The sequence below is a fragment of the Saimiri boliviensis genome, chromosome 17, assembly GCF_048565385.1.
Source record: "Saimiri boliviensis isolate mSaiBol1 chromosome 17, mSaiBol1.pri, whole genome shotgun sequence".
NCBI classification, from domain to species: domain Eukaryota; kingdom Metazoa; phylum Chordata; class Mammalia; order Primates; family Cebidae; genus Saimiri; species Saimiri boliviensis.
The window spans coordinates 54,689,675-54,714,972 of record NC_133465.1 but is presented as its reverse complement, the minus strand read 5'-3'; the positions used below and the strand labels follow the sequence as shown (position 1 = coordinate 54,714,972).

The 25,298-nt window shown below is 49.8% G+C and overlaps 1 protein-coding gene across 3 annotated transcripts in view; it reads left to right on the top strand.

Annotated features, from left to right (window-relative positions):
• PECAM1 (platelet and endothelial cell adhesion molecule 1) overlaps positions 1-22,511 on the top strand; it is a 74,826-nt gene extending 52,315 nt beyond the window's left edge. For 2 of the 3 annotated variants that reach the window (XM_039476306.2, XM_039476305.2), the window contains 3 exons: positions 4,112-4,168; positions 14,604-14,626; positions 21,173-22,511. In XM_039476306.2, the coding sequence (XP_039332240.1) occupies positions 4,112-4,168; positions 14,604-14,626; positions 21,173-21,202 (110 nt within the window). In that variant the 3' untranslated portion in view covers positions 21,203-22,511. The remainder of the gene's footprint in view (positions 1-4,111; positions 4,169-14,603; positions 14,627-21,172) is intronic. The other variant, XM_039476307.2, reaches the window with a different exon arrangement.
• The last annotated feature ends 2,787 nt before the right edge of the window (positions 22,512-25,298 follow it).

Sequence of the window (25,298 nt, the reverse complement as noted above, 5' to 3'; positions counted from 1 at the left end):
AAGTCCTTGTGGCTGGCATGAAAAACAGATTGAAGGAGAGCAGGAATGGAAACAGAGAGATGAGTATGTTATCGCCAGGCAAGAGGGAGGGGCAGCCACAGTGCTGGCAATGCATGGATTCTATTCTAGATACATCTTGGAGGCAGATGGTAGCAGCAGGTGAAGAACTGAACTGCCAGGATGGGAGACCTCATTACTGCCTGCTGCGTGTGTGTGTGTGTGTGTGTGTGTGTGTGTGTGTGTGTGGCGGGGTCTCACTGTGTTGCCCAGGCTGGAGTGCAGTGGCACGATCTTGACTCACTACAACCTCCACCTCCCAGATTCAACCAATCCTCGTGCCTCAGCCTCCCAAGTAGCTGGGATTGCAAGTGCCCATCACCACGCCCGGCTAATTTTGTGTTTTTAGTAGAAATGGGGTTTTATCATGTTGGCCAGGCTGTCTCAAACTCTTAAACTTCAGTGATCTGCCCACCTCAGCCTCCCCAAGTGCTGGGATTACAGGCATGAGTTACTGCGCCTGGTCCTGATTTTCTTTTTCCTGCTCAAATACGGGGAAGGGTTGAAGGAACAAGAAGGAGGTATTGTAATCCCAGTACTTTGGGAGGCAGAGATGAGATGACCACTTGAGCCCAGCATTCAAGACCAGCCTGGCAGCAAAGCAAGACAACCTCGCCTCTACAAAAAATTTAAAAATAACAAAGGCGCTATCGAGACCCCCCAAGGACTGGGTGAAGCAGGGGCGGTCAGCCTGTGCCCTCCTTGCCAAGCTGTGCAGCTGCAGGGGCACCATCACCTAACGGGTCTCTCTTTCTCCATTTGCACAAAGGCTGTGTGGGCTTTGGAGGTTCCAGGGAGACCTGTAATGAGGGTCACTTGAAAGCAATAGAGAGCTTTTTGGGGATTCAAGCGGAGTTTTCCAGGCCCATCCTCCTCCTTAGCAGCTAAGGGGCAGTGGGTGAGGTCAGGCCTGAGCCTTCCTGTGGGTGGGGAGCCAGGTATTACCAGGTAAGAAAAGGGCTTTGCGGGTACAAGGCCAGTGGTGAGTACGTTTGACCTGGTCTTGGCCAACGAAGCTCCCTGCTCTCAAGGCTTCCTCCTTCTGTGGAGGAGGGGATGGGAACCAAGTCCAGCTCTGACCCTAGTGGCAGCGGACCAAGTGCTAACTTGGGGTGGAGGAGGGGCGGGAAGGAACTCAATCAATCCCGGTTTGCTGCATGTTTGCGCTGAGGCTAATTGCTGGGAAAACCCCATGACGTTGAAGCCGTTTCTTTCTGTGTTAACACAGAGAAAAACAGAAGCCAAAATAAAGCTCCATCCGGAAACATTCCTGACAGCGGAGACAAACAGCTTGCCGACCTGGTTGACTCATTAGCAGGCAGCTGCTGCCAGGGAGGGGGTGGGGAGGGGAGGCGGTGATGAGCTGTGACTCCCCCTGCCCACCTGTCACTGAGCTGGGCAGATTCGGGGCAACTGCCACGCTAGCAGCGCCACCAAGAAGCAGAAGTCACCCCTGCTGCCCTGGCTGATATGAGTGTTGCAGCATCCCCAAGGCCACCAAAGAGGTCTCCCAGCTGCCCCTTGTGGGCCTGAGGACTGTGGGGTTTACAAGCTCTCCGGGTTCCTAGGCCCAACCACCAAGCCCTTTCCCTCCATTTATTCCCCACCTGCCCCAGCCCCCACGCAGCCTGGGTCGGGGGTGAGCTGGTCATGACCCACCACGTGCCTGGGACATGGCGTTGGATAGCATTCATTGCAGTGTCTGTGTTGTTTGTGCACCTGTGTGCCTCACAGCCTGGAGCTCCTGAAAGCTGGGAGCAGGCCCCAACACCTTTCCTATTCCACAGTGCGGGTTCATACTAGGTGTCTAGGATTCTGCTGAGTGAGTGACTTGGCCAGGCCTGACATCGACCAGAGGGTGCCTTGGGGATGCGGAGGAGCCCCCAGCAGGGGATGGGGATCCCTAGAGCTTCTCTTGAAGCCCCCACATCTGGTGCCACAGAGAGAGAGTGAGGGTTGTAGGGGCATCTCTGCTGTGCCAGCAACAGGTTGCCCTGGCAGCTCAGCCACTCTACTTAGTTCCAAATCCTGTTGATGCCCTGGAGAAGTCACTGCAAGGCCTTAGTCACCCCACATGCCCTGAGTTCAACTGTAGGATCTGACCCACCCCCAGGCTTTCTCCTCACTAATGGTTCCTGATGCAGGAAACACCACCATTATTGTTGCTTCAAACTTGGACGGGTGCCCTAGGCAGCTATGCAAGTCTAGGAATGGGACATGTCCCAGACCCCAGCCATCACCCCAGAGGAGCTCAGGGTCTTCCAGGGAGACGGTCTTGGGAACAAGTCACACCCGTGTGTCATAGGCAAATGTCACCAACATGCTGTGGGGCTCAGGGGGCTCCATAACTTTCCAGGGCACAGAGGGAGGGTGAGTGTGGGGGCACATGCGTGAAGCTCCACCAGGGTCATGGGGGAACTGGGCAAGGAGAAAGGGCAGTGCTGGCAGTGCGGGGCCAGGAGGTGAGAGCGAAGCATGGCGAGTCAGGGGCATGTCGGTGCAGGTGGAGTTCATGGTCGCACCCCGGCCGTCCACCCCGAGGAGGGAAACACCCACCTGGCACTGACTGTGGCACAGGAAGCACCTTACCCCATCTGGGGCTCCCTTTCCCCATCTGTAAGAGAACGATGGCCCGCACATCAGGCTTCTTTCAACAGTGAGGCTTCCTGGGCCTCTGTGCAGGTGACAGGAGCTGCGAAGTGGCCAGGCTCCAGCCTGCTTCCTCAGGGTTGGTGCGTCTGTATATGTGTGCCCACCCTGTGTACATGAGTGTGCGTACACACAGCTTGCATGTTTGTACATGCGGTGTGTATGGATATGCTGTATGTGTGCATACAATGTGTGTAGATACACCATGTGTACACTGTATGAGGGTATGCATAGCATGTATACACCTTGTGTGCATGAGTGTGTCTGTATATGCTGTATGTGTATTTTTGTGTACACATCTTGTGCCCATACCCCAGTGTAAGGTATACAGAAGGCAGTATGGGCGCCCTTGAGTCTCCTCCAGGTATACCCCACACCCTGGATGGGTCATCATGCTGCTGTGTTGAGAGGGTCTAGCCCAGAGGATCTCAGCCCTGTCTGCATATTAGAGCCCCTGAGGAGCTCCTAAAAAAACAGTGCCAGGGCCCACCCCAGCCTAATCCAGCCAGAAAGCTGCAGTGAGGCCCAGGAGCTGGCAGGGACCTCCTGGCCAGCCCAGCCATCTAGCCCTGTCAGAGTTCTCAGTCCGGCTATTCCTGGGGTCCCTGACAACCTCAGGCTCTAACCCAGACCTCGAGATCTGGATCTGGATCCCAGGGTCTGGGCTCTCAGGTGATTGGGAGGCCATGGCCCAGCCCTGTGTCAGGGGACCTGGTAGAGTGTCTGGACAGGGGTCACGGTGGCAGGGGAAGAGGAGTGGGGCCACCAAGCTGGAAGCTGCAGGCCCTTGCTAGGTGCTCCCCCATCTGTGGCCCTTCAGGTTGGGGTTCTCTGGAGCACATGGCCCTGCTCCACAATGGCCTGCTGACCTCCTACTCCCAGACTGGAAGTGGTGCTGGTTAGACCAGGATTTTCTTTCTTTCTTTCTTTCTTTTTTTTTTTTTTGATATGGTGTCTCACTCTATCTCCCAGGCTGAAGTACAGTGGCACAAGCCCAGCTCACTGCAACCTCTGCCTCCCAGGTTCAAGCGATTCTCATGCCTTAGCCTCCTGAGTAGCTGGAGGCACAGGCACCCAGCACCATGCTGGGCTAATTTTTTGTGTTTTTAGTAGAGACAAGGTTTCGCTATGTTGGCCAGGGTGGTCTCAAACTCCTGACCTCAAGTGATCCACCCGCCTCAGCCTCCCAAAGTGCTGGGATTACAGGCGTGAGCCACCACGCCCAGCCGGGATCTTTTAATGTCAGAAGTGACAAGGTCTCCGGGTGCTTCTGGACCTAGTTCTGGTGGGGTGCAGTAGTGGGGTGCAGCCTTGACTGCAGAGCCTCAGGCCTTTTCCTGCGACTGCAGTGGACTGACCTGGTTCCCAGAGGCAGTTACTGACTTGTGCCTGGTCCCTTTTCCAGATCTAGGAAAGAAGGGCACAGAGACGGTGTACAGTGAAATCCGGAAAGCTGCCCCTGGTGAGTGAGGGTCCCCAATGCCCCAGCCTGGGGGATGCCCCCTAGAACCACTGATGGGGCCTTGGGAGTGGGCAGAGAAAAGAGGAAGCAAAAAAGGCCGAGAAAGGGGTGGCACCTCTTACACCAGTGCTGTGGGCTCCCTCTCTCCCACCACCCTTCAAATGTCACCTCGGGTTATTTTTACTATTCATTTAGTCAGCGTGCTTCTTGAGTGCTTACTGATCCCAGCCAGTGACCTCACCTGCTCCCCACGAGGCCCTGGTGGCTGGGGTGCCCCAAGGTCTTGGATGTCAAGTGTTTTGCTTTGGAGACTCCCAGCAGCTTCAGCGTTTCTTTTTTTCTTTTTTTTTTTTTTAATTATATGGAGTCTTGCTCTGTCGCTCAGGCTGGAGTACAGTGGTGCAATCTTGACTCACTGCAACCTCTACTTCCCAGATTCAAGTGATTCTCCTGCTTCAGTCTTCCGAGTAGCTGGGATTACAGGCACCCACCACCATGCCCAGCTAATTTTTGTATTTTTAGTAGAAACAGGGTTTCACCATGTTGGCCAGGCTGGTCTCAAACTCCTGACCTCAAGTGATCCACCCGCCTAGGCCTCCCAAAGTGTTGGGATTACAGGCGTGAGCCACTGCACCCAGCAGCTTCAGCTTTTCTGATAATAGACTGACTTTGGGAGGGGGTGTGGGTGTGCGGATCTGCTCTATTTCCTTTGGTTCTGCTGGCCCCACTTCCCTTCCCTTGATGACCCACTGCTTCCAAATGGAGCTGAGCAGAGAGCTTCCCTTCCCTTGATGACCCACTGCTTCCCTGGAGCTGAGCAGAGAGCTTCAGCAGACCCAGAACCAGGGCAGCTCAACAAGCCCCTCCTTTTTTTTTGGCGTAATAACTGTATTCAATTCTAGAGAAATGAAATCTACAATGACAACTTTTAAATTGTGAAAGTAAGTCAGCAATTCAAAAAGACATAAACATTGTGGGGGAAATACTAACTATGTGAGTGTCTTGCTTTGTACAACAGACCTCTATTTAAGTGGATTCTTGGAAAGGGAACCATTGAAATGGTCCAGGACATTTCTGCAAAGGTGGCTACTCTGGCCAGGCGTGATGGCTCACACCTGTAATCCCAGCACTTTGGGAGGCCAAGGTGGGCAAATCACCTGAGGTCAAACGTTTGAGAGCAGCCTGGCCAAGATGGTGAAACTCTGTTTCTACTAAAAATTTAAAAAGTAGCTGGGTGTGGTGGTGCATGCCTATAGTCCCAGCTACTTGGGAGGCTGAGGCAGGAGAATCGCTTGAACCAGGAGGCAGAGGTCGCAGTGAGCTGAGATCATGCCACTGCATTCCAGCCTGGGCCACAGAACGAGACTCTGTCTCAAAATAAATAAATACATAAAAAAGGATAGCTACTCTGAGTGCACTTGGTGAACTAGCAACAGCAATCTCAGGCCCGGCCCAGACCCACAAATCAGTCTCCAGAATCTGAACTTAGCCAGCCTCAGGTGTTTCTGATGCTGCCAATATTTGAGAAGTACTGTTTTTGTTTAGTTTTATTTGTTTTGTTCGAATTGGAGTCTCACTCTGTCACCCAGGTTGGAGTGCAGTGGTGCCATCTCAGCTGACTGCAACCTCCATACAACACTCCCCGACCCAGCCTCAAGGCTTAAGCAATCCTCCCAAGTAGCTGGGACTACAGACACATACCACCACGCCCAGCTAAGTTTTATATTTTTGGTGGCGATGTTTCACCATGTTGCCCAGACTGGTCTTGAACTCCTGAGCTCAAACAGTCCACCCACTTTGGCCTCCCAAAGTGCTGGGATTACAAATGTGTGCCACTATGACAGGCAAAAAGCACTGTTTTAAAAGAACGTCTAATTCTCTGAAGACCCTACTTTTTTTTTTAAGACAGGGTTTCACCATGTTGGTCAGGCTGGTGTTGAACTCCCGACCTCAGGTGATCCACACGCCTTGGCCTCCACAGTGCTTGGATTACAGGCATGAGCCACCACGCCCGGCTGACCCTACTTTTTATCTGAAATAGTGATCACTCCTTAATTTGTTTTTAAAAGTTGGAATATTTGTAAGGAAAACAAAAACTTAATCCCTTGTGGAACTTGACACTGACTGCATACTTTTTCAAAAACCAATTTTCTGGGGAATTTTCGGCTCAAGTATCTTATTTTACAATCTCCATATATTCTGAGCTAACAAAATGCAAATCTAACAATAAATAGGTGTTCTCTGTCCAGTGTAAGGGAAAGTTCTAAGTGAGGTGGGGTTCAAAGTTGCTCCGGTTGCGTAATTGTGCGAAAATGCCCCTTCTGCTTTCTTGCTGATCCCTGAGATTGTTCCCTTTCTTGGGTCAGTGCTGAAGAGTTCACTTTCAGTTGCTTTGGTTACACCAATGCTCCTATTTGAGCATTTTCTGCATGGGCTAAGTGGTCTAAGTACGTCGTCTCTTTCAATGGGATTTGTCAATGGGATTCATGACAAATCTCATTTTACAGTGGAGGCTGCTAAAGCATACAGAGGTTAAGAAACTTGCCTGAGATCATGCAGCAAGCAAGCCCCTGATAATCGTCCCTCCCCAGAGTGGACTCCACACTCCTGACCACTGAGGCGTAATGCCTTCGGTTTTGGGAAGGGGGGTGGTAGAAGGTGGAAGCTGCAGGGGTCCCCACTGCACGAGGCCAGCTCCTCACCACCTCTGCCTCGAGGGCTCCAGCGAGGTCTGTGGTCATCTGAGGTTTCTGGTTGCTTGCTCGTTGCCTTTCACTCTAGGTGGTGAAGGGCACCTCTGTGGATTCTAGAGTTTGTATAAGGGAAAATTTAACTTTTTTTCCCCTTTACTCTCCTAAGTGCTCTGACTGGGGCCCTTCGAATTAGATGCAGATCAACAGATAAAAACAGAGTTTATTACCATACATAATGCAAATCACGCAGGAGCAACATCAATGATGAGTAACTCAAAGGGGTGGTTAGAACTTGGGGTCTATAAAGCATCTTAGGCCGATCGCAGTGTCTCATGCCCGTCATCCCAGGACTTTGGGAGGCTAAGGTGGGTGGATCACCTGAGGCCAGAAGTTCGAGACCACCCTGGCCTACATGGTGAAACCCTGTCTCTACTAAAAATACAAAAAAATTATCCAGGCATGGTGGCGGGTGCCTGTAATCCCAGCTACTCAGGAGGCTGAGGCAGGAGAATTGCTTGAACCAGGGAGGTGGAGGTTGCGGTGAGCTGAGATCACACCGTAGCACTCCAGCCTAGGTAACAGGAATGAAACTCCATCTCAAAAAAAATTTCTTTTTAAAAATATATAAAGCATCTTAACAAAGAGCAATAAATTTGTAGAGAAATGACAAGACAAAGGAAAAATGGTTTTTGGCTTCTGAGGGTGGCAAACTGGGAAAGCAAATCAGGTGGCCACAGAGCTTCCCTGGGGGTATTTACAGCAGTCCTCTTTTCTTAGGAACTTCTGCTTTTAGGGCTGGGCATGGTGGCTCATGCCTGTAATCTCAGCACTTTGGGAGGCTAAGGTGAAAGGATCACTTGAGCCCAGGAATTTGAGATCAGCCTGGGCGGCATAGTAAGACCCCCATCTTTTCCAAAAAGTTTTTAAAAATTTAAAAAGTTAATAGGAAAACAAAAATTAGCTGGGTGTGGTGGTATGTGCCTGTAGTCCCAGCTACTCAGGAGACTGAGGCAGGAGGATAGCTTGAGCCTGGAAGGCGGAGACTGCAGTGAACTCTGATTGTGCCACTGCCCTCCAGCCTGGGTGACAGAGTGAGACTGTTGGGTTCCAAAACATTTCACTTTTTTTCCTTTACTTTCCTAGGTTTTCTGACGGGGCCCTGCAAATTAGACAAGACAGATTAACAGGAGAAAAACAGAGTCTCTCTAAACTGTCTCAAAAAAGAAAAAAAAAAAAAAGGAAGAAGTAGTTTCTGCTTTTAGTCAAATAAGGAAGCTCTGGGAAGACTTCTTTCTAAATCTGAACTTTCATTTGTATCCAGCTCAAAATAGTCCTTATGCCAAAGGGGCATATTTTGTGGTGACATTCTGATTTCCTATACCTGCTTCATCTGCTTCAGGGCAGCTGGCTGTTCAAGTGGGTTCTCTCTGGGTCTCCAGGTTGGTTCTGGATTACTCAGTCTGGGCTGTTGGAACCTGACCCCTCCCTCAGGCTGAAACCATAGGCATCGTAAAACCCCCTCAGGGCCGGGCGCGGTGGCTCACGCCTGTAATCCTAGCACTTTGGGAGGCCAAGGTGGGTGGATCACCTGAGGTCTGGAGTTCAAGACCAGCCTGGCCATCATGGTGAAATCCCATCTTTTAAAAAAAAAAAAAAACAAAACCCCTCTGGTAGGATTTGAAGTGGTGTAGAGCACAGGCTTTGCTGGGAGACATCCCAGTCCCTGTCCTGGGGCAGCCACCTACCAGCTGTGTGACTTTGACCAAGGTGTCGTAACCCCTTGGAGACTCAGTTTCTTCAACTATTAAATGCAAATGTGGTTAAATGAGATAGGACCGTGGGAGACCGTGCTGGTTATCCTCGAGTCACTGTATTATCCTTGCCACAGAGTGAGCATTTAATCTATTTCGGTTTCAAAACACAGGAGGAGCTTGAGCCCCATATAGAGTTCAGTGTCTTGCCCAGGGTACTTCTAGAGCCGTCCCCTGACTCCCAGGCCAGGATGCTCCCACGGCACCACCTGGGCCACCTGGCATCAGTTAGGGCTCTGTCCCTCCCACAACCTGGTCTCTAACCTGGCGGACGTTAGAGAACCGGCCAGGTCTCTAACCTGCCCAGGAGTGAACCCAGGTCTCTAACTTGCCCAGGAGGTAGAAAGAGCCCTGGGTTTTGCATGGGCCATAGCCCTCGCCTGCAGCTGCCTACAGCTGCGCCTCCAAGTCACCTAGAAGCCTCTGGTCCTGGAAGCCAAGGAGTTTCCTGTTTCTCAGGGCTTCCTTGAGGAGAGAAGCCCGCAGGACATGGCTGATTCCTTTTCTTTACTCCTTTACTCAGCCTCCTGAGTAGCTGGGACCACAGGTACTGCCACCGTGCCTGGCTAATTTTATTTGTATTTTTAGTAGAGACAACATTTCACCATGTTGGCCAGGCTGACCTTGAACTCCAGACCTCAGGTGATCCACCTGCGTCGGCTCCCAAAGTGCTGGGATTACAGGCATGGGCCACCACACCTGGCCAGATTCTCATTTCTTATTATCATCATAACCATCCCCAGATTCTTCATCATTGCCAAATTCTCCAGCAGCTCTTTCCTCTGGATACTATTTCACCTCTAGAGACTGCAGACTTCTGTTCTGTGTTGATTTTATTCTCCCTGTACTCTGATTGTCTTGTGCTTGGGAGAGTCCCTGCCTCCTCGGTCACAGTTACAGCTAGTATGTATTGAGCACTCCCTGTGTGTGAGACACTCGGAGCGTTGCCTTCATCCTCAAGATCATCATCATACGCTTGATGGGGGTTCTATCGTTATTCTTGCTCTCCACGTGGGGAAACGGGCCCAGAGGTTAAGTAACTTGTGCTTGTTCCACAGCCAGTGGCAGAACTGGGATATAACCCAGGGAACCTGGCTGAAGCCACACTCTTCAAAGCCTTCCTGTTCCCTCTTTCTTTCTCGCAGCCAATTGGTTTGTTACCAATTGCTGTCAGTCGTTTCTTGCCAAACCAACTGACTGCATTCTCCTCTGTTTTCCATCTTTCTTAGTCTAGGTTTCATGTTATCAGCATAATTGGAGAACTCTACTTTTTTTTTAAATTATTCTATCATGAGGCCCGCTTCCACTCAGCTGCCTCCCCATGTTAGAGGATGGACACAGCACCGGCAGGGATCCCCTGTACCTCAGTTTCCCTATTGACTCTCTATGGCCTAGAGATATATGGTAGAATTCCACACTGTGCTTTTTTTCCTCCACTTTTTTTTTTTTTTTTGAGACAGGTTCTCCCTCTGTCACCCAGGCTGGAGTGCAGTGGCGCAATCTTGGCTCACTGCAACTTCTGCCTCCCAAAATGGGCCCCTCTGACTCAGCTGGGACTGCAGGCGTGCACCACTGCACTCAGCAATTTTTTTTATTATTAATTTTAGAGTAGAGACAGGGTTTCATCACATTGTGCAGGCTGGTCTCAAACTCCTGAGCTCAAGCAATCTGCCTGCCTCAGCCAGAGCTGGGATTACAGGGCCCAGTCCATTTTTTTTTTTTTTTTTTTTACTTTTTACAATTTTATTTTTAAAATTGTGGTAAAGCACATATCACACAAAATTTACCATTTGAAGTTTAAGTGTCCAGCTCAGTGGCACTAAGTACTACACTTTTGGTTGTCATAGCGTGGTGGACAGAGAAGAGAATGCCACTGCGTCTCATGGATAGAGGCCAGGGATGTCACTAAACATGCGACAATGCACAGGACAGCCCCATCCCCACCACAAAACACCGTCCAGCCCAAAATGTCAACAGGCCCAACATGGAGAAACCCGAGCTGGAGGAATTCATCTCCTGCAATGACTCCAACAGGAGAGCTGGTTTTCTCTCCAATGCCAGCTTTTGCCTGCCCTCTCTCTTGGGAGGTGACATGGGGCACATCCCACCTGATTACTGTGGCTCTAGATAGGTGCTGAGTCTTGCTCTGGGCACTGGCCATGTGTGTTGAGTCAAAGGGGCCCACTTCCCCATCATGGAATCTGCTCACTCGATGATCCGTCTTCTACTTTGTTGGTGGTGTTTTGAGACTGAGTCTTGCTCTGTCACCCAGGCTGGAGTGCAGTGGCATGATCTCATGCCTCGGCCTTCCAGGTCGCTAGGATTAAAGGTATGCACCACCATGCCCAGCTAATTTTTGTATTTTTAGTAGAGACGGAGTTTCGCCATATTGCCCAGGCTAGTCTCGAACTGCTGGTCACAAGTGATCTGCCCACCTCAGCCTCCCGAAGTGCTGGGATTACAGGCTTGAGCCACCGCGCCCGGTCCACCTTCTACTTTCTATTTGCCTGGAATTCAAACTTCCAGGGTGTTTCTTAAGGAGGCAGAAACCCTGGTCCTCACTTCATCCCCTGCCACCCAGTATGCCAGGAGTGGCTAAGCCGAGGGTAGCCGTGACAGGAAATGGTTGAGAAAGAACCGAAGAAAAGGAGGCCTCTGTGCCAAGTCTCCCATGGGAGGAAGAGAAGAGCACTTGAGGGTCAGTCCCCACCCATCCTGCGAGGCCCACAGCCAGCGAGGCCAAAGGGCACTGCCAACCCTGCCCCTAGAGAGGCGTTTTCTACTTCAGCGTGCAAGATGGTGAAAAAAAGTACCCCCGTGAGAAAATGGATGCTGCCTCAAATTCTGCTTTGGTGGCGATTGCTGTATTACCAAAGAGAAATGAGGACTGCACGTGCGCGCGGAGTTAGTGTTCCATCAGTATTTGAGTTTTTAGCGTTTTGTCTTCAAATTGCTTTAGAAAATGCAGAGTCGAGGTTCTTTTCCTGTTGGGAAAGAGGTTCCGGAGCTCTTGGGACTAGGATCCAGGAATCATGGGGTCCTTCGGGTCCTTGCAGGTTAGATTTGCGTTGGGGGTGTTGTCCCCAACCTCGCTCAATGCGTGGAAGTGGACACAATGGCCCCACATTACCGTTGGGGCTGATTCATCATTTGGCTGTTGACGCCAGCCTCTGGACCCGCCAGGACAGAAAAAGGGCCCCTGAGGAACTTCTGGCTCTGTTCCATCTATTGGGGAGGCGCAGTGGACTTGTGATAAGACAGGGTGTTAGGGTGAGGTGGACTTGGGGAAACAGGATAGTTCTAAATTAGAGAAACAGAGGGTTGTGGCCCCTGCCATGACAGATGGGTCCTGAGCCTGCCCGAGATCCTGGAGGGACTGTATTTGAGTTTGAGGCTGGGTCTACACTGAGGCCCCTTGCCCTGCTTTTCTCAATAAGACTGAGGACTTATGGCCTCCCACCATTCCCTTCACTACCTTCAAGAACAGCAGCCAGCTGGGCGAGGTGGCTCACACCTGTAATCCCAGCACTTTGGGAGGCTGAGGCACGCAGATCATGAGGTCAGGAATTCGAGACCAGCCTGGCCAACATGATGAAACCCTGTCTCTACTGAAGATACAAAAAAAACTGGGTGTGGTAGCATGCGCCCGCTACTCGGGAGGCTGAGACAGGAAAATCGTGTGAACCCGGGAGGCGGAGGTTGCAGTGAGCCGAGATCGCGCCATTGCGCTCCAGCCTGGGCAACAGGGCAAGACTCCATCTCAAAAAAAGAAAAGAATAAAAAAAAGAACAGCAACCATCCCCAATGCCCACATCTTCTCTTAGGACCTCTCCCAGGCAGCCTGGGAGGTCCCCATGACTTCTCTGCCTTCATATCAATATCCATAGTCAGCTGTTAGGGGATCTGTTCCAACATATGGGCCACTGACCATTCAGTGGGGGCCTGGTCCTATCAAAAAGGGCCAGCTGTATCCCTCTCTTGCCTTTCGTGGGGAAGATCATCTCTAACGAATGCAGGCAGGGACCATCCACCGCCCATGCAGCGCTTCCTGCTTTCATTGGCTTTTTTCACTCATCCTCACTCTCCTCCTGCTGACGTCTGGTTGGGACCATTTGCACAACTGTAGGCTGGCAGGGTCAGGCAGACATAGCATGCCATCTGGCAGGAAGGTGGTGTGAGGCTGGGCGCAGTGGCTCACTCCTGTAATCCCAGCACTTTGGGAGGCCAAGATGGGTGGATCACCTCAGGTCAGGAGTTTGAGACCAGCCTGGCCAGCATGGCAAAACGCTGTCTCTATTAAAAATACAGAAATTAGCCAGGTGTGGTGGTGGGCACCTGTAATCCCAGCTACTCGGGAGGCTGAGACAGGAGAATTGATTGAACCCAGGAGATGGAGGTTGTAGTGAGCTGAGATTGCGCTACTGCACTCCAGCCTAGGCAACAGAGCTAGACTCTATCTCACAAAAAAATAAAGAAGAAGGAGGTGGTGTGGGCTCCTGGGCAGTTGAGAGGAGACTCCGGAGGGGAATGGGAAAGGAAGTGGTGGCTCTAGCCCTCAGTTGCCCAGATCTGCTAAGAGCGTTGGCAGTGTTTCTGCCTCCTGCTCTGTTGAGCCTGCTCCTGGGATGGGATGGACAAAATAGTATGAAATCTAGAAATAGCTTTATTCTCTAAGAGGACATTGATGCTGTTACTGAGGGCAAAAACTTAGAAAGAACTTACATTTTTAAAGTAAGGAATTAGTGAAGTCAATAGTGGCACACCCATTTAACAATTGTTTAGTAGCTAATTGGACAATTGTGCTTCAGAAGTTATAAGAAAAAGTTCACGAAGTATGTTATGTGAAAAGTTAAGTTATAAAATGGCATATACTATGTAATTATAACTGTTCCCCCTGCCACACCCCACAAAAAAGCCTAATCATAGTGGAAAATGACTAGGAAAAAAAACCATCAACAGGGTTTGGAGAATGAGGCCAGAGGTCATTTTTGTCTGCTACTTCCTACTTTCCCATACTTTTCTCTTTTTTCTTAAAAAAACATATGCTACTAATTTTTTTTTTTTTTTTTTGAGACAGTCTCGCTCTGTCATCCAGGCTGGAGTGCAGTGGTGCCATCTCAGCTCATTGCAACCTCCACCTCCTGGGTTCAAGTAATTCTCCTGCCTCAGCCTCCTGAGTAGTTGGGACTACAGGCACGCGCCACCATGCCCAGCTAATTTTGTATTTTTAGTAGAGACAGGGTTTTGCCATATTGGCCAGGGTGGTCTCAAACTCTTGACCTCAGATGATCTGCCTGCCTCAGCCTCACAAAGTGCTGGGATTACAGGCATGAACCACCTTGCCCAGCCATGCTACTGCATTTTTTAAAAAATTGTTTAAAATGTTAAACAAGGCTAGATGTGGTGACTCATGCCTGTAATCCCAGCACTCTGGGTGCCGAGGTTGGCAGATTACCTGAGGCCAGGAGTTCGAGATCAGCCTGGCCAACATGGCAAGGCCCTGTCTCTACTAAAAATACATAAAAATTAGCCAGGCGTGGTGTGCACACCTGTAGTCCCAGCTACCTGGGAGGCTGAGGCAGCAGAATTGCTTGAATCCCGGAGGCGGAGGTTGCAGTGAGCTGAGATGGTGCCACTGCATTCCAGCCTAGGTGACAAAGCAAGACTGTCTCGAAAAAAAAAAAAAAAAAAGGGAAATGTTAAATGATGTGCCAGGGGCTTTATATGCTTGTCCTCTGGTGATAGAGGGTCCCAAGGAACCTGTCTTTGCACAAAGGAGCCATAAACCTCTAAGTGTGCCTGTGAGCTGATGTCTCCTGGCTCTCTCCTCCTCCCTCTTTTCTCAGCCTGCTCCAGCCCCTGCGACGTTATTGGGGCAGTTGAACTGGGTTCTTTGCATTGCTCACTGCTATGTCATTCTTTGTTTTGCAGATGCCATGGAAAACAGATACTCTGTAAGTATAAATTTCATATACATTATACTTAAAAGTACTCCACTGAATGGTGAAATATTTCCAGACTCACCCAGGTCCCACATTCCCATGAATTCTTCCCCCGTCCCTAGTCTGTTTCAGACCAGGAGCCCTGGGCTTCTCTGACTAGCCTAGGCCAGTTCTGATTTCGAATATTCTCTTCTGCAATTTCTATCATTACATCTCAGCCCGCATGTGAAGGAATTGGGAATCTAGGGTGCTTAGCTCCAAACAAGCAAAGCACACATTTCTTTTAAGGCCAGGGTTGAGACCCTGGAAGTGAAACTGATCTGGGGCTTACGCTTAGAGGAGTGGAGCATCTGACAGCTCATTGCAATTTCAGTGATAGCAACTACCCCCTACACACCAGGCCATCAGCTGTAGGAGACACCCAAGGGTTCTTGACCTCAGGAGTCCACCTTCTGATGAGGGAATCAGACATGTGATCACTTAACCATAAAGCAAAGTAAGCTATGCCAGAGCCTATGGGAACACAGAAGAGAAACCTGGCTAGTGGCCTCTTCCCCAAGGAATCATTTGGATGGGTCATGAAGAATGAATGGAATGATGGCAGCATCAAAGTCGAAAGATCAACAGGAGTGCAGGGGTGAGGGATGACCAGTTTTAAGCAGCGTGGGTTGGGAGAAGAGCGGGACAGTGACAAGTGATGAGAGAAAGGTAAGTCAGGGCTTAAATCCAAAGGACTTACATGCCTTGTCTTGTTAAGAAGTTTCGTTCTGTAGGAAATAGAGTTAAGAAGCTGCTGTTTGGCAGATGGGAGGGCTTATGAAAGACACTGAGGCCCGCATTCAAATTTTGCAAAGACCTGCTTTCTACTCCTAACCTTTTTGTGAGCTACCCCGCAATGCAGGAGTTAACTGGGCAGCTAATATCTTAAGAAATAAGGCATTTGCCGCATAAACTTCTTTTAGGCCTGGGAAGAACTTTCAGCAAGTTTTCTTTAGCTCTTCCAGTGGGCCCCTGGCTTCCTTTGTTTTGCCCACGTCTGGACTCTCGTAAAGCAGAGCCCATTATGCCGTCAACAGACAGGAAGCCACTGACATTCTTTTTATGGAAGCAAGCTATGTGTTTAAGGAAAAGAGGAATGGCATGAATTTTTTTTTTTTTTTCTTTTCTAGCCAAAACCCTGACTCCTGAAATCAGAGACTCTGACTCCTGAAATCAGAGACTATTGTTTCAGCAGAACAAGGATCCCAGTTTAAAGATGAGGAAACTGAGGCCTCCACTGATAGAACAGCATGCCTGGGCTCACCCAGATGGCTAACAGAGTGAGGAATAGAGCCCAGGCCTTTATACTCTGTGGCCAGTCCTCTGTCACGGCAGAGACTCCCTCCAAGATGTGAAGTTGCTGTCCCAGCAATAATGGCTTTGAGAGAGTAGAAAGTGAGGTCTTTGCTCCCTGAACATTGCAGGTCTCAGATGTGTTCTCCTCCAGCGATAAACAGGGCTGGGTCCACCCAAAACACCCTGTAGGACCAACTTATTTACTTTGTCTTAGATCCAAAGGGTCTCTCTGGACAAAGGCTCTGAGCTCCAGACCAGACAGTACTTTCCCCAGAAGCTGGCCCTTGAACATCAAAGTCTGTTCTTGGATGCTCCTGAGAGCTCACCCACGGCTGGTCCTGTCCCCCCAGTAAAAAGAATAAAGTCATTTGGTGGGAGCACAGGAGTTCCAGCCATTGGGAAAGGAATTTTGAACCTTTAAGCAAATGGATTTTGTTTATAGAAGAAGCAGGTATAGTTTCCCTATAATCAGCTGGTGTGGGTCAGGAGAAAATTAATTGAATTGCCCATCGGGGAAATGGGAGGAGATTTCCTTCCTGAAATCAAACCTGGCGATCATTCCCAGTTGTTTAATGGCCGTTGCCTCTGAAAACATTGGAGGAAATATCTTAACAATGAGATAGCCACTTAGCCAAAGACTAATTTGGTATTGTTTGACTTGCTTCAATGGCACATTCTGACTTCATTTTTCCTCTGCCATTTTTACCTTGTTTATAAATTGTGTGTGTGGCTGAGGCAGACAGATAATGTGGAAGAGAACACCCTGTACTTAAATGAAAGCGGTGAATCTGGACCTGCAAGAGTCTTGGCATCTTGGAGAGAACCCTGCCTTCTTACAGAAAGAAAGGCAATTGCCAGCTATGGCTTGCCTCCCTCCTTCCTGGAGGCCAGCAGGCCAGCAGGCAGCTGGACTACAGTGGAAACTGCCCAGGTGCTAGGATTAGGAGACGGGAGGGGAGCTCCAGCTTTCCAGCTGCCTTTTGGGTGATCTTGTCTTCCTCAGGCTCAAGCTTCCTCATCTGTAAAGTGGAGATGGTGGTGATGATGATGTGATGATGATGATGATGATGATGATAAGAGCAACCCATTAGGATTTTCTTAAGGATGAAATAAGCAACTACAACCACCATATAAAAGCTGGTTGATTTCAAGCTCTTTTCTTTTTCTTTTTTTTTTGAGATTGAGTCTTGCTCTGTCACCAGGTGCCAGGCTGGAGTGCGGTGGCGCAATCTTGGCTCACTGCAACCTCCACCTCCCGGGTTCAAGCAATTCTCCTGCCTCAGCCTCCTGAGTAGCTGGGACCTCAGGCCTTTGCCACCACGCCCAGCTAATTTTTGTATTTTTTAGCAGAGACAGGGTTTCACCCTGTTGGCCAGGATGGTCTCAATCTCTTGACCTCGTGATCCGCCTGCCTCAGCCTCCCAGAGTGCTGGGATTACAGGCATAAGCCACCGCGCCCGGCTCAACCTCTTTATCACTTGGGCAGTAGTAGGTGTGGATGGGGTACTTAACTTTATTTGGTCCTGAAATGACCCTGCCACATATGGAGAATGTAGCAGTTGCTTACTCAAAACATAGGATTCAACCAAAGCCAGGCTTTGACTTAGGAATTGGTGACCCATGTTAATACTTGACTTCTGCTTCTTAGCCATGTCATCATAGGCAGATTTTGTGGCCTCTCAGGACCTCTGCTTCCTCAGCTGTAAACTGGGAATCATAAACTCCCTCAGCTGGTTATTGCAAGGGTTGAATAAGCACCTAGCACAGACCTGGTCTATTGGAAGTGCCCGTAGGAGCACTTTCTAGAAGCAGGAACTAGAGATCCCAGAGTGTATTGAAATCAAAATGACCTTTAAGGGAGTTTACACTATATTCTGGGTACAAGGCAGGGCAATTTCACAACTACACGTAGGTGGCTGATGGCTAGCTTCTGATTTAAACACAGCAAGCCCAGGCCTTGGATGTGAGGGCATTAACCTTTACTTCAAAACCCCTGAGGCTCTACTGACTGTGGCCCAGCCCTTCCTGTCTGTGGCTTTGGTTCTGCAATGGTGCCTCAAACACTGGCTGCCCCTACAGAGGGAGAGCGGAGGTGTCTGGGGAGGGACTTGGTGTGGGGCCTGCAGAAAGGTTGGACACCAGAGTCATGCCTCCTCCATCCAGGCAGAGCAGAGGAAATGGGGCGGGGTGACCGCCAGTGCTGGCAGCCCTCCAGTCTCTGGGGCCAGCCACAGCTTGCTTGGCCAACTCGCATGGGGCTCTCCTGGCAGAGAAGAAGCCAGAGCCTTGGACTTCTAATTGGGCACCTCGGCCCTGCATCCTGTTCTCCGAGGGTCCTCAGACCCAGCAGGGCTGGAACAAATGGAGACACTATCCCAGCTCACCCTCAGGAAGCCAACCAGGCTGGCTGTGGAGATCCCAAGACCCTGGGTCATCCTACGTCTCCTGCTCCTGCCTCTGCCTTGCCGAGGTCCACCTGCAGCCAAGTGTCCTGTGCAAGTGGAAGGTCCCAGAAGAGTGGACTTAAGTGCTGCCTGTTCTTTAGGGCCCACTGTTGCCCAGGGGCCCCCTCTACTCTGGGATCTCCCAGCATGCCCTGCTTTTCTGTCCTGCAAGGGCTCCTTCCATTTGTCAAAATCTGATCTTCAGGCCGACTCCAGAGTTGCTTCTGTGAATCCCCCCGCTGCCCAGCCCAGAGCCCTCTCACTGCCTCTGAACCCCTTCTGCAGTTAATTTTAAGACCTCTTATACCTTCTCTTTCATAGTGGTGCTGTTGATCCGTAATTGATACAATATAAAATTGTTGGGGACAGGTTCTTGCAACCCCAGCACAGAGAACAGTGTATGTGTCAGATAAGGGTCCAGGCACTGATAGGTGGATAGGTGACACAAACAGCATTTGACGCTGTTAAAGGGCACTACAGGATGGCAGAAGGAAGCCAGGAATCCTTTTGTGGTTTTTTTTTTTTTTTCAGACAAGTCTCACTCTGTCACCCAGGCTGGAGTATAGTGGTGCTATTTCAGCTCACTGCAACCTCCACCTCCCAGGCGCAAATGAACCTCCCACCTCAGCCTCTTAGTAACTGGGACCACAGGTGCACACCACCATGCATGCCTCATTTTTTGCATTTCTGGTGGAGATGGGGTTTCCCACGTCGCCCAGGCTGCTCTGGATCTCCTAAGCCCAGGGGATGCACCCACCTTGGCCTCCCAAAGTGCTGAAATGATAGGCGTGAGCTACCACACCTAGCCAGGAATTCTTTTTTTAATCATTGTGAAATATATATAATATTAAATTTAGCACTTCCAAGTGTATACTTAACCATTTTAAAGTGTATAATTCTGTTACACTAGGCCCATTCACATTGCTGTGGGACCATCACCACAATCCATCTCCAGAGCTTTTTCTTTTTCTAAGTGAAAGCAAGTTTATTAGGGAGGTAAAGAAACAAAAGAATGGCTACTCCATAGGCAGAGCAGCCACTGAAACACTGTCCTCATTAAACACTAACTCCCCACTGCCCCTCCACCAACCCCTGGCAACCACTGTCTACCTTCTGTCTCTATGAATTTGACTATTCTAGGTACATCACATAAGTGGATTAATATATTTTTCCTTTCCTGTCTGCCTTATTTCATTTAGCATAATGCTGTCAAGGTTTTTCTATGTTGAAATGTATCCGAATTTCATTCTCTTTTTAAGGTAGGATCATATCTTTTTTTTTTTTTTTTTTTTTTTGAAATGGAGTCTCGCTCTGTCGCCAGGCTGGAGTGCAGTGGCATGATCTTGGCTCACTACAACTTCCACCTCTCAGGTTCAAGCAATTCTCCTGCCTCAGCCTCCCAAGATCATATCACTTTTAAAACATTTTAGTTGGGCCATTTAAGTTCAATCCTTCATTTAAAAAAAAAAAAACAAAAAAAAACGCATCAAAAGGGTACATCTTATGTTAGAGGCAGAACTGGAGCTAGAAGCCGGATCTCTTAGGTTTCCTTTCTTCTGCGGGTAAGTGGCGCACCCACAGGACACTGTGCTGGGTGCACATGGTTTTTTTTTTTTGTTTTTTGTTTTTTGTTTTTGAGACAGAGTTTCGCTCTTGTTACCCAGGCTGGAGTGCAATGGCACAATCTCGGCTCACCGCAACCTCTGCCTCCTGGGTTCAGGCAATTCTCCTGCCTCAGCCTCCTGAGTAGCTGGGATTACAGGCACGCGCCACCATGCCCAGCTAATTTTTTGTATTTTTAGTAGAGACGGGGTTTCACCATGTTGACCAGGATGGTCTTGATCTCTTGACCTCGTGATCCACCCACCTCGGCCTCCCAAAGTGCTGGGATTGCAGGCTTGAGCCACCGCGCCCGGCTGCACATGGGTTTTGATGAAGTTACTTGGTGGATAGACTCTTTTGAAAACATGATGAAAGCTGTGGGTTCCTTTCCCCAACACACACACACACACACACACACACACACACACAAAGTTGTATCACAAAAATGTCATACAATTTCCAAAGTTTCAGAGTGGTGGGCTCAGATTGAAGTCGAAGGATCAGATGACCACTAACGACCTTCATGTCTCTGTTGATGGTCTGGGGACAGTCGGAGCCCCTGTGTCCAGGGAGTTCCTTGGTCCCTTGCCACCACCTGAGAAGGGCCATTGCCATAGGAGCTGCAAAGACCTTGTTCCTACTGCTGGTGCCTTGCTTATGCAGCACGACTGAAATTTTCGTTTTGTTTTGGAGACAGGGACTTGCTCTGTCACCCAGGCTGGAGTGTGGTGGCGCAACCACAGCTCACCATAGCCTCGAACTCCTGGGCTCAAGTGATTCTCCCACCTCAGCCTCCTGAGTAGCTGGGATCATAGGCATGTGTCACCATACCTGACTAATTTTAAAAATTTTTTTGCAAAGGTGAGGTTTCACCATGGTGCCCAGGCTGATCTGGAACTCCTGGGCTCGGGCGATCCTCCCTCCTTGGCTTCCCAAAGTGGACATGATGTGCAACGTGTATGCAGGGACAGAGATTATAGTCCCTACAGAGCAGCTGTAGAGAGAAATGCCTATAGGCGGGAGCAGTCCCCCTACAGGGTCCGGTACCAGTGGGCAATAGCCCTGCTTTGCGTTTTCTTTGAGAAATGCTGTCTGCCATGTTGCATTTCTCTCCACCAGGGCAATCTTCAGTCTTGAGAGTTGTGATCATAACTTGCCTTATTTCTTGTCACTACAGAGAACGGAAGGCTCCCTTAATGGAACTTAGACAGTGAGGACAGATGTACATCCCTGGAAGGACATCCATGTTCCGAGAAGAGCAGATGATCCCTGCATTTCAAGAGCTCTGTGCACTTATTTATGGACCTGCCCTGCTCCCACAGAACACAGCAATTCCTCAGGCTAAGCCGCCGGTTCTTAAATCCATCCTACTGAGTTAATGTTGGGTAGAAAGAGATTCAGAGGGGCGGTTGAATTTCCCACACATCCTCCTTCCACCACGTTGGAGCATCCTTGGCAATTGGGAGAGCAGAAGAGGAGATCCAGGGCAAACAGGCCACTGGGATATTCTGAAACTTGAATATTTTGTCTTGTGCAGAGATAAAGACCTTTTCCATGCGCCCTCATACACAGAAATCGGTTTTCTGTTTTGTAGCCAATCGCTTCTAGCACATGGCCTGGTTAGAGGCTAGTTTTTTTTTTTTTTTTTTTTTGTCTTTTCCTTTGTCCCTTCAAAGGCTTGTAGTTTGGAAATACACAGTGCTGACCAGACGGCCTCCCCCTGTCCCCTCTAAAACTTTACTCTCCACAAATGGGAAAACCAAGCTACTTGGGAGCACCTCCTTTGAAATACCAACCTGAAGACTAGATTCATTCGGGCAATACAGCAAACAGAAAATGAAGGTGGAGCAAGCACAGATGTTCTTAAACTTTTTTCTACCCCCTTTTCCTCTACCATGCTGGAGGCTGAAAGACAGGATGATGTGCCTACAGCAAATATTATTCTTAATTGAAAAAGTAAAATGTGTATGTTTCTTACTAATTTTTTAAGATTTATTCCTTGCTAGGGCAGGCGAGGTGGCTCATGCCTGTAATCCCAGCACTTCAGGAGGCTGAGGCGGGCACATCACCTGAGGTCAGGAGTTTGAGACCAGCCTGGTGAAACTCTGTCTCTACTAAAAATACAAAAACTAATTGGGTGTGGTGGCGCATGCCTGTAGTATGAGTCACTCAAGAGGCTGAGGCGGGAGAATCGCCTGAACCCAGGAGAGGGAGGTTGTAGTGGGCAGAGATTGCGCCACTGCACTCCAGCCTGAGTGACAGATGAGAATCCATCTCAAAAAAAAAAAAAAAAAAAAAAAAAATTGCTTGCTAAAGAAGTGGTTTCCTGAGGTCTTAAGACGTTCCTGACAGTGTCTTGAGTGGGTGGTGGGACAGCGGTTGTGGTTATTGTGCTGTGGAATTTCACTGGTGAGAACCACACCTAACCAAAATCACTTTCCCTGTTTAACTCAGTGACACAGCTGCAGGGACCCTAGTGGTGATGTATTAAATAAATTTGATCTTTACTCTTTGCAGATGTGTGAAATGTTGTCTTCTGAGGGGCCACATGCATCTGTAGTACTGAGGACTCCTTGGGCCTCTGAAGTCACAGAGAGAACCAAACAAGTCTATGGTTTTTGTTTTGTTTTGTTTTTGAGATGGAGGTTCGCTCTGGTTGCCCAGCCTGGAGTACAGTGGCGCAATCTTGGCTCACTGCAACCTCCGCCTCCTGGGTTCAAACTATTCTCCTGTCTCAGCCTCCCAAGTAGCTGGAATTACTGGCACATGCCACCATACCCGACTAATTTCTTATATTTTTAGCAGAGATGGGGTTTCACCATATTGATCAGGCTGGTCTCGAACTCCTGACCTCAAGTGATCTGCCCACCTCGGCCTCCCAAAGTGCTGAGATTACAGGTGTGAGCCACCATGCCTAGCCTAGACTCTTTTGAAAATATGATGAAAGCTGTGGGTTCCTTTCCCCAACACACACACACACACAATTGTATCACAAAAATGTCATACAATTTCCAAAGTTTCAGAGTGGTGGGCTCAGATCAAGGTCAGAGGATCAGGCGACTCTGACAACCTTCACGCCTCTGTTGATGGTCTGGGGACAGTTGGAGCCCCTGTATCCAGGGAGTTCCTTAGTCCCTTGCCACCACCAGAGAAGGGCCTTTGCCACAGGAGTGGCAAAGACCTCGTTCCTACTGCTGGTGTCTTACTTATGCAGCACGACTGAATTTTTCATTTTGTTGAGACAGGGACTTGCTCTGTCGCCCAGGCTGGAGTGGGGTGGCACAACCACACCTCACCACAGCCTTGACCGCCTGGGCTTAAGCGATCCTCCCACCTCAACCTCCTGAGTAACTGGGACCACAGGCGTGCACCACTACGCCTGGCTAGTTTTTAATTTTTTTTGCAGAGATGAGGTTTCACCATGGTACCCAGGCTGGTCTCGAACTCCTGGGCTCAAGTGATCCTCCCTCTTTGGCCTCACAAAGTGCCTGGATTGCAGGCATGAGCCACCGCCCCCAGCCTGTGGAGCACACGTGAGTTTAAAATTACTTTCCCTTCTGTCTTTATTTCCGAGGAGGAAACTTCGTGCGCAGTGATCTTCCTTAGTGGATTTAATGGCTAAAAGGTCTGTCTGGATCCAGGACGCTGGCTTCAGCCTTCTTGGGCAGCTGCGGTAACCCCGGTGTCTAAGCCGGAGGCATCCCCAAGAACACCCGCTCGTTTTCTCAGCTGTGGAACTCGTTAGTTAGAGCGCCCTCTTGTGTCCCCATGTGGTAATCGTTAAAAGGACTTAACAACTGTCCTTAGCCAACGCAGTAGAACTTTTCCCTCTTCGGAGGAGCCCCAAGAGGTCAGCCACCCGTTTCATGAGCATACACTGGTCGCCCCATCAGCGCTCTCTGACTGGCTAACTGAACTCACACCCCGACCTAGCCTCAAGAGAGGTGAAGTGACGCTAAGGTCAACATTCAGTCACTAAGACGATGAATCTCAGTTGGGCGATTTTGTCTCCCACTGGTTTTGGGGTGGTGTCTGGAGGCATTTTTGGGTGTCACAGCTGGGTGGGGGTGCTCCTGGCATCCGGTGGATAAAAACCAGAGATGCTCCTAAACATCCTACGGGCACAGAACCCTCTCCCACGAGCAAGCATGATCAAGTCCTAAACGTCAGTAATGGCCAGGTTGAGAAACTCTGCACAGGGGCATCCAGTTATTCATCTGTTTGCTCAACAAGCTTGTGCTCGTCATGCTCTGTGTTCCCAGCATTGCTGCGTGTTGGGGGTGGGAAGATTACAAGAGTCACATGGCCTCTGTCCTCCTGGAAGGCACAACCCAGTAGAGATGCAGATGAACAGAGAGCCAATTACAAAGCAGCGTGACAAGCATCACGGTGGAGGGATGGCAGCGGGATAGTCTATCAGACCCAGGTGGCCTGCAGCTCTCGAGCCAATTAGTCCTCCTCAAAAAGCTGCCATTGTCCCTGGGAATTGCTGCTGGGCTCCCACTGGCCTGACTCAGTCTTTGAGAGTCTTAGGGAGAAGGTCTCTGAAAGGCACGCAGCAAGGACTCTCCCCAGAACAGCTGGTTTGAAGACTCTCCACCAGCGTCATTCGCGCGTCGGGAAGAAACCCTCTGCCGCCGAGGCCAGCTTCAGCCTTTGCCTAACACCGCGGGGGCAAATGGAAAGGGAAACGGGAAAGAGACATCTCCCCAGCAGGCTATTTGAGGACAGTCTCCCCTGCAGAGGAGCTCAACCTGGGGTCCACGGTGTGGAAATGTTAGAGTAGGTAGCTAGGCAGACATGAGCAGGACAGGAGAGGGCCCCACAGGAATGTCAGTAGACCATCAGGTGATGGGCAGGTGGCTGTTAAACTGTCTTTCTAAAATAATAATTGGTTGAACCAGCTCCAAGCAAAGACAGTTTCTCAGTAGATACAAAACACCTGGATCTGGTGATCAGCAGCTTCCGGATAAGATCTCAGGAGCTGGGCAAGCAGGCTGGAGCATGTGCACCAAGAGGCAAAATGGCGGAATTTAACCAGCATGTGACCTTCCTTTGGGAAGGCGGGACTGAGGAGGAAAATGTCTCAAGTGAGCATGCGCGCGATTTCCGTAATCACGCTGTGCACGCCACCCCTCCCGACTGCTGGCAGGTCACCACGTGCACGGGCGGCCTGTTCCAAGGGAGGAATCGGAGAAGAGACGCAAATCCCAGAACCATGCCAATATACAAAACTCCGAGTTAAGGGTCAGGCAGGGCACTTAGAGCTCTCAAGTTGCCTGCCCAACCTTCTTCCAAGTGTA